The sequence below is a fragment of the Culex pipiens genome, chromosome 2 (assembly GCF_016801865.2).
Source record: "Culex pipiens pallens isolate TS chromosome 2, TS_CPP_V2, whole genome shotgun sequence".
Classification (NCBI taxonomy): Eukaryota; Metazoa; Arthropoda; class Insecta; order Diptera; family Culicidae; genus Culex; species Culex pipiens.
The window spans coordinates 95,343,835-95,353,013 of record NC_068938.1 but is presented as its reverse complement, the minus strand read 5'-3'; the positions used below and the strand labels follow the sequence as shown (position 1 = coordinate 95,353,013).

The 9,179-nt window shown below is 41.8% G+C and overlaps 1 protein-coding gene across 1 annotated transcript; it reads left to right on the top strand.

The window, feature by feature from the left end:
* Nucleotides 1–2,983: 2,983 nt before the first annotated feature.
* On the top strand, nt 2,984–6,257 carry LOC120425844 (transmembrane 9 superfamily member 4). Its single transcript, XM_039590463.2, has 8 exons — nt 2,984–3,203; nt 3,321–3,715; nt 3,781–3,936; nt 3,997–4,277; nt 4,338–4,547; nt 4,601–5,202; nt 5,263–5,401; nt 5,460–6,257. Exons 1-8 carry the CDS (start codon nt 3,189–3,191, stop codon nt 5,558–5,560), a joined length of 1,899 nt encoding a protein of 632 aa, XP_039446397.1. The 5' UTR covers nt 2,984–3,188; the 3' UTR covers nt 5,561–6,257.
* The last annotated feature ends 2,922 nt before the right edge of the window (nt 6,258–9,179 follow it).

Here is a 9,179-nt window from a genome sequence, read left to right as displayed (position 1 = left end):
TTGCGTTGAGTCCTGACGGACAATCTTGTTCTTACCTTTACGCTCAGCAAAAATGGTAGTGTTGACAATCTGTAGTTTGCAGCTAATGAAGCATTTCCATTCGAGCAGTTTTTGCTTTTTTTCTACAATGTATTTCTTATGGAGCGAACTGTCAAAAACTGCTCGACTGCGGGTGCTCCATTGAACGATGAATGCGTGTGGCACATGTCTGGAGTTTGTTTTTCAAAAAAGGTCCAATAAACCAAATTTTCATTTTTGCTTTTTGGGTGTTTTTTAATAACCCTGACTCAAGGCGGTTTCAAAAATACCTAAAAAGCAAAAACTGGAAATTTGGATTATTGGACCTTTTCAAAAAAAAAACTCGAGATGTTCTGTCTCCACTTGAGGGAACGGCACATAATTCCATATTGCACCTAATGTTGGCATAACAACACTGTGATGTTCACTTTTATTTTTATTTAAATGCAAGAAAATAAATTGATTAGACAATATTTTTTCGATGTACAACTATAGTCCCCTTAGAACGAGCTGTCAAGTAGAACCTATTCTGTCAAAAAAGGGCTCGAAGTTGATTTTTTAAATTGATTTAAAAATCAATTTCTCAATAATCTCGCCCCAGTCCTCGCGGGAATCGACCTTTAACCACCAATCCCGGGCCACCACCACCGAATACAACCGGTGCTTCGAAGGCGTTCCGCTGCTGCTGTTTGGCTCACAAAGGTTTCCGCGTCTGCTTTGCGTCCTTGCGAACGTCAAAATGAAAGAAATTATACAGTCGTATAGTTTCCATTTTTAACACAAGATATAAACTTTCTCTCAAGCAAATTTTAGCTACTTTTTAAATCAAAAATAAGTTACTTTTGTCATTACAGTGATATTATTTGGAGAATTTGGTGCCAAGTGTGTGCAATAATAAAATGAAAAAATGGATCAGAAATGGGTTTTAATCATGTTTTTAACCGTTGTACATAAAAATTTACATTGGGATTCAGGACCCAACTCGTGAGTGTGTGTGTGTGTATATGCGATAAATTTCGCTAGAGCCATTTTGTTTTGCAAAGTGAAAAATTAAATTGGAAAACATTTGGTTTTTTACTCTCGTACCTACAATTCCTACAATACCTACAATACCTACAATTCTGCGATTGAATGTACAATACTGGTCATAAGTATATGACATCGAATTGTTGGTGTTCGCTCGTGTTTCGACCAAACATCATTCACCATACGTATTTCGAAATGTCAGATACAGATCAGATTCATATCTTGACTTTTTTTTTATTAGGGCCTATAAACATATGAAAGACAATTGGTTATAGGACCTTTTCAAAAAAAAAACTCTGGATATGCTTTTTTGGAAATTTATCTACCTATTATCATATCAAAGTTATTGACATTTTCGTAAAAAATGCGATTTTGACCGACACTCACTTTTTTAATGATACCTCCAAAAATATTGATCGGACCAACGTCATTCTCGACATTTTTTTGATTAGGTCCGATAAACATATGAAAGACAATAGCTTCTAGGACCTTTTCAAAAAAAAACTCTGGATATTTTGAGCACCAATCTTGAGATAGTTTGTTAATATTTCCCCAAATTTCAGCCAAATTCATTAAAAAACCCCTTTTCAAAAGGGTAACGACGGGTAAACTTGAAAAAAGGGTGAAAGTACAGTCGACTCTCTGGATGTCGATCTTCTCGATATCAATAATTCTCCATCTATCGATGAATTTTTTAGTCCCTTCAATCTGCATACTTCAATTATCTTCATTCCTCGACAAGGGGTAGGACAGAGAGTAACTGAGTGATTCAATTTCTCACAATGACTCAATGTTACTCAAAGTTACTCAATTTTCCTCTAGAGCGATTTTCAGTCAGGTTACGGAATATTTGAATACCTACAGATTGACAGATGTGCGTGACAATTTGGTTAGAAAATATTTTAGGATACGATGCTGCCCAACTTCTCAAATTGAGTGCCGATTTCGGAGCAAAAGGAACCTTTCCAGGAGGTTTATCGGAAGGCCATTTATTATTGAGGTCTGGAGGATATACTTTTATCGATGTGGTGACCAAGTTGACACCCCTTTTATTGTAGTTAAGCGTAACCATTCAGGCCAAGTGTTAACCTCTTGCCAGTTCCAAGTGACCCCAGCACTGGCCCACTGCGACTTCCGGTAGTTCTCCGTATTAAGGCTCTTTGGCTTTGGACATGACCTCTTTTCGGCGGAACGTGTTGGACTATTGGCATTATTGAGCCAATCAAATTTCTTTGCAAAAATCTTCTTAACAGTTTTTTCTGGAAAGGCGCAAAACGGCCAAAATTGACAGTTGCGGGCCGGTATCTGTCTTTTACGGAATCAACTTGCCTAAGCATTGAACAGATCGCCTACCCACCGTAACAAGCCTCAACTACATAATGGAACACAACCCGGCCTCAATCTGGTTTTCCTGAGCTCGTTCCTTACTGCCCTAGTCGAAATTTGCTTCGTTATTAATTACTAAGGACTAAGGACTTGTTCCTCGATATTTTCCCTTGCTTGAAGGATCTCTTCCTCGACGGTCCCTTGAATTCTGTTTGTAATTCTCAAAAGGCTTGTTTTCCTTTCCCTTTTTCAGATAAAAAGAATTTGAACCCTTTTGAGGGGTACATCTAATTTTGAGTGTAGGCCGGACAAAAGGCCGGAGAATGAGACAGTATTGTTGAAGTAATTTGACTTAGATTCGCGGTAAATTTTCTTGAAATATTTTGTTTGCATCGAACTATCAAAAATAATTATTGATCGCGGTTTATACCGGTTAATACTCGGGACATTCGAAGAAGCAAAATTCGAACTAACGAATCCTTTCTGTTTATATTTTTTGAATGTTGCATCTAGTGTCTTCCCCCGCGGTGCAACATCCCGCACAACAAAAGCAGGTGAACAACGCCGTCGCATGTGACGAAGCAACACACGCAAATCTGTCAAAAAATACCACAAAAGAAAACGTCGTCGTCGCGAAGAAAGTCGCAGCGAAGGAGATTATCGCCATCAGAAGAAAATCCTTTTCGCATTTCGGTGGATCTTCTGTGGACTTTCCTGTTTTTATTTGCTAAATTTCGTTCTAATTTCGCGCGGCCCCAATGAATTAAACACAGAAACTGTGCGGCTTGGGTTAATTACTAGGGAAAGGAAACGCAGAAATGGAGCTAACCAGGGTAAGTGGCCACTTGGACTTTCTTTTCTCCGACGAACTTGTTTTCTGCTTCTGGGGAAGAGGAGAAAAGTTGACACGTAAATCTCTTCTTACTCTGTGTCGTGTCAACTCTCCACAGGTTGGGACCGTGCTGGCGCTGGCCGTCGTCCTGCTGGAATGCTGCACGACCGTGCGCGGATTCTACGTGCCCGGGGTGGCTCCGGTCGAGTTCCGCAAGGGGCAGAAGATTGACGTGAAGGCGGTCAAGATGACCAGCACGCACACGCAGCTGCCGTACGAGTACTACTCGCTGCAGTTTTGCCTGCCGAAGAACGGCACGCTGGTGTACAAGAGCGAGAATTTGGGCGAGGTGCTGCGGGGGGATCGGATTGTGAACACGCCGTACGAGGTCCGGATGGCGGAGAACGTGCGGTGTAAGCTGCTGTGCAACAGCAAGGACCGGCCGCTCAACTGGGACCGCGAGCAGTCGGAGAAGGTGGCGGAGCGGATTCGGCACGAGTACTTTGTGCACTTGTAAGATTCGGGTTTTGGATTTGATTGGTTGAGTCTGGTATAATTTGAGATATTTTTCTTTTCAGAATCGTTGACAATCTGCCGGTTGCGACCAAGTTCATCAATCCGGACACGAACGAGCTCCAGTTTGAGCACGGCTATCGCTTGGGGCAGATCGACGGCGACAACGCATACATCAACAACCATCTCAAGTTCCGACTGTTCTACCATCTTCACAGCGAGTAAGATTCTTCTCTTGTTATGTCGAATATTCTCAATTTAAATTTGTCAACAACTTCCAGAAACCAGTACCGCGTGGTGGGTTTCGAGGTGGAAACCTTGTCGGTGGGCGCGAAAGAACTACGCTTCGAGGGCGACACGTGCAGCTTCCCCGAGAACCCCCGGCCGCAGCCGGTGACGCCGCAGGCTGGCCACACGCAGCTGTTCTTCACGTACTCGGTCGAGTGGCAGGACTCGTCCGTCAAGTGGGCCTCCCGGTGGGACATCTACCTCGGCATGAACGACGTCCAGATCCACTGGTTCAGCATCATCAACTCGCTGGTGGTGGTGTTTTTCCTGTCGGGTGAGTTGGAAGAGGTTTTCATTTATCGTTCTTGGGTATTAATTGAGAACTTTGTTGCAGGAATTCTCACGATGATCATGGTGCGCACGCTGCGCCGGGACATTGCCAAGTACAACACCGACGACAGCGTAAACATCGAGGACACGCTGGAGGAAACGGGCTGGAAGTTGGTGCACGGGGACGTGTTCCGTCCGCCGCGCCATCCGCGGCTGTTTGCCGCGGTCATCGGCAGCGGCATTCAGATCTTCTTTATGGCGCTCATCACGATTAGTGAGTTGATTGAATTTTCGTTAAGATTACATTGTAATTCGTCTTTTCCGTAGTTATCGCCATGCTGGGCATGCTCTCGCCCTCGTCCCGAGGCGCGCTGATGACGGCCGGCATCATGTTGTACGTGTTCATGGGACTGATCGCCGGATACTTCTCCGCCCGTCTGTACAAGACGATGAAGGGACGAAACTGGGAGCGGGCGGCGTTCCTCACGGCCACGCTCTTCCCCGGAACGGTGTTTGGGACGTGCTTCATCCTGAACTTTTTCATCTGGGACAAAGACTCGAGCGGAGCCGTTCCTTTCGGAACGATGGTCGCCCTGCTGCTGTTGTGGTTCGGAATCTCGCTGCCGCTGGTGTACCTCGGCTACTACTTCGGGTTCCGCAAGCAAGCCTACCAGCACCCGGTGCGGACGAACATGATCCCGCGGCAGATTCCCCACCAGCACTGGTACATGAACCTGGGGCTGTGCGTCCTGATGGCTGGAATTCTGCCCTTCGGCGCGGTCTTCATCGAGCTGTTCTTCATCTTCTCCGCCATCTGGCAGAACCAGTTTTACTACCTGTTTGGATTTCTGTTCCTCGTGTTCTGCATCCTGGTCGTTAGCTGTGGCCAGATTTCGATCGTGATGACTTACTTCCAGCTGTGCGCCGAGGTAGATCATCTAGAAAGAATCTAAATAACTTCTTTTCCAATCAAATTTTTAACCTTCCAGGACTACCGCTGGTGGTGGCGAAGCTTCATCGTGTCCGGCGGCTCTGCCGTCTACATCCTGTTCTACAGCATATTCTACTTCTTTACGAAGCTCGAAATTACGGAATTTATCCCCACGCTGCTGTATTTAGGATACACGGGTAAGACCAACTATTAAGAAATATCGGACCCAATTCCTAAATTACCATTGCTTTCCAGGATTGATGGTGATCACGTTTTACGTCCTGACGGGAACAATCGGCTTCTTTGCCGCGTACAGTTTCATTCGCAAGATTTACGGTGCCGTTAAGATTGACTAATTTATTGACCCACAAACCACACACCGACACACTCACACTCGTTTAAAACACGCTAAGTAATACGCTAAAAAAAACTACCGAATGATAATCGAACTCTGAATGCGCGATGAGAGAGTGAATGCGGATCCGGATGGGTGCGGCCTGTAACCAAGGGATGAATGGCGAGAACGCGAGAACCAGCGCTTTGATCTTACACTTACTTACGCTGACTGTGTGGCGCAACGGCAAAAAAGAAAACAAAACAAAAACTCAAATCTCTCATTGGACCGTTTTTAATCGTTTTTTGCTAATTGTGCGCGAGCAAAAGCAGGCTGGTATAAATTATGTGTTGTTTTAGGCTAAAAGAAACTCTTATTATTCAACAAACAAAAATGAGGCGAGAGTGCAACTGGGACTAAGTTTTAAAGCAAGTGTTTGTATGTAAGCCAAACGAAATGACAGACAAAAACGGGGAAGAAGAACTATCATGCAACCTCCTATCAGTAGTGAAAGATGACTAAGGAACAAAACAAAAAAAAACTTGCAACTATAATGAACAATGAGAATAAAGCTAGGAGGAGAAGCATTAGGAATTTTCCTTGAATCGTCGTTTAGATATTTAGTTAGTCGAGGATAAGTGCGTCTCAATTCGCAATGCAGCATAAGCCCAAGAAAAAAAAAACGCATGGAAATAAACTCAAGTACTGAGCTGAGACTAAACTGGTTTCTTATTCTGCCGCGTTGAAAGAAAAACTGTACCCTTTATTTCATGGTACTGGCTCGGAATTTGCAAAATAGTTTTAGCTGTCAAAATGCTTATCCGCCCTTTTCTCGTGTTGCTCCAGAGTTTTTCATCACGAATCGTATATAAATACGACGAGCGCTGGAAAAATCAAAATTTAACTTTGCAACGAGTCGCGTACACCATTTTTTGCAATTCCGAAAAAAAATAAGTCAAATGTCCATGTGTCGAGTCAATTCATTTTCAAATTATACAAATCTTAAGATGTATTACTTTTCATTTTTTTTTAAGAAATGAATGTATGTATGTTTAAAAAAAAAAAGGGAATGCTGTTGTATATTGAGGAATTAAGGTTTTATATACATGTAAATCGGCAAAAATGTCGCAGGCCAAGGGCGAATGATGCTGATGATACCTCTTCAGTTGACGCTCAGGCGAGTAACATCCTGGAAGGAGCGTCACTGACTACGTCCGTAGTCTTGTTAGATCATTCTTGATCAAGACAGTATAGCTCTGGTTCCTTGCAAGTGTCGAATTTTCTTACCTCCACGTTGGCTTGGTTTTCATGATGACCTAGCTGGTGGCCTGTGGAAACGGATCGTAAACCTTTGACCACCGCGGGTCAGAGTCGAGACGGCTAAAAGAAAAGGGCGCGACAATGTGGGAAAGGGAAGTAATTTGTGATTGTAGATTGATTGTTTTGATTCGCAGTATGTTGAGTCAACTGCTGTGGATGTACCTGAAACATCGCACAACGGGGTTTCTCTTCTTTCCTTTCATCTACCACCTATCTTCTGTTTATTTTGTTTCACTGATTTTCTAATGCGGCTACTGTTACTGTCCTCCATTTGATTTCGATTTTACTCATTTGATTCTCTTATTTCTCAACGCTTTTCCACTCTATTTTACCAATTGATGCTGCTGTAACCAGGCCTGCAAAATGTTTCCAACCCAGCGTACACATGAAGCAAACCAAAATGTCAGTTCACTGCTAGCATCTGACTGTAAGCCTACTGTGTCCGTTCAACCACTGCCGCCTGACTCGTGCCGGTCGGCTGCTGGAGAATGAGAGACGTGAAAAAATGAGCTACACTCACTCAATTCGTGTCGTATGACTGACTCGTAAAATCTTCTCTAAACACTATTCTGACTATTTTTAAACAATTGAATGGTTCTAGACTGTGCAAAACATTTAAAACAACCATAACTTATATTCAAAATTACATTTCCACGCATAAATACCAACTTTTTGTGTAAAAACTTGTTTCTTTATGTGTGTGCGTGCAACGTCGAATGAGCGTTGGTCGACTACTGCTTCGCATTGCAGCTGCTCAGTGAGCTAGGGCACTCACGACTGAGTCGGGTTTGTTTATGTCACGGTTTTGCGGTTCAGTGAATGGATCTGAAAAAATCATGTATGCGTCGCCGATATTCGCGTCAGGACCCCTGACATTTTCAGCTCTGGCTGTAACAAACTTTCTGCTTTCCCTTAATTTGGCAGTGATGTCAATTTTGTTTATCATGTGCCTTTTCTTTATTTATCTATTTGAATAATTTCTCATCTTCCCTGAAAATTGCCCTCAATACAATCTAAGCTTGTTTGTTACCTCTATTTATTAATTATTGTTAATTTCTTTATCTACTTCATAAATTACTATCTTTCTTTTACTATTGATTCTTCAAATAGTATATTTCTTTCACTGTCCATTGTTTTCAATCTTCACCCTTTTCTTCAAAAAAATGAGGTTCGAGCCCTTACTCAATTTTTGCAATGACCAAAAAATTAACACAAATATTACTATTGTACTTTTGAAAAACTTTTATAAAATGCTTAGGACCAAAAATTGTAACAAAACACAGTGACAATAGAAAAAGCAACATAATATTATAAACACGACTCAACACTAGGAAAGATTTCAGGAGAAAACAAAACACAGTAAATAACAATTAGTTTTTGAATTCAAACTAAAAATAAAACAGTTTTTGCTTTAATGAAAGTTGTTAGGCACACTTTAAATGGTTAGGCGCTTATACTTACATCAAACCCTACGCAATGTACCACCCCCGGTCGAGTTAAAATGCGTAATCGGAAAAGAAGGTGTGCATGACTGGCACGAACACTCAAAGCGTGTTGTAGCGTGTTGCTCGTACTGACTCAGAGCAAGGGTGAGATGAAGATGTAACGGCAATGCGTGTTCGTCGGGAACCTGGTGCATAAGATCGGTCAAGGCCCGTTCTTACACTGAAAATTGCGTAAATCGGCAAAAATTTCAAATGTTGGTATGAGCACACATTTAAACTCTTGACATTTTTTTTTTTAATGTTTGCAAGGCATTCAAATATAAATTTTCATCTATAAATTAAACAAATTAGAATGCATTTGGTTGTATCATTAACGAGACAACACTTCTTTGGTCAAATCGTTTCAAAATTTTGGTTTAGACTCGTTAAACACGTCCTGTGTGGCCGATTTTCAAAAAGTTTATTTAGAAAAAGATAAAAATATTTTTTTTGTTTTTCATATAAAAAATGGTCAGTTTTTGACATTGTATTTAAAAAAAAACGTTACTTAATCCACCCTTAGGTGGTTGGTGCCTTCCTCTCATTCAAAGGGTAATGCTATTCAAAATAGACACGCTCGTGGGAAGGTCTTTAAATTACCTATCCAAAGATAGGTCGCATGATATATTTGGAATACGTTTTCATCTAAATATCTGAGAACTTTTGATTACCTGTTCAACGACGGGTTGCATGATAGATCCGGACAACGTTTTCATCGTGATATCTGAGATCCGGCTTCCAAAAAGTGCATAAATAACACTTAATTGCTAATAACTTTTGATAGGGTTGTCAGATCTTCAATGTATTGGTCGCGTTGGAAAGGTCTTTTAAATACCT

Bases quoted from the DNA above. Each gene is read 5' to 3' on its own strand.
- LOC120425844 (XM_039590463.2), top strand. The intron at 5,203-5,262 runs GTAGATCATCTA...TTAACCTTCCAG, and splicing joins ACTTCCAGCTGTGCGCCGAG to GACTACCGCTGGTGGTGGCG. The intron at 5,402-5,459 runs GTAAGACCAACT...ATTGCTTTCCAG, and splicing joins GCTGTATTTAGGATACACGG to GATTGATGGTGATCACGTTT.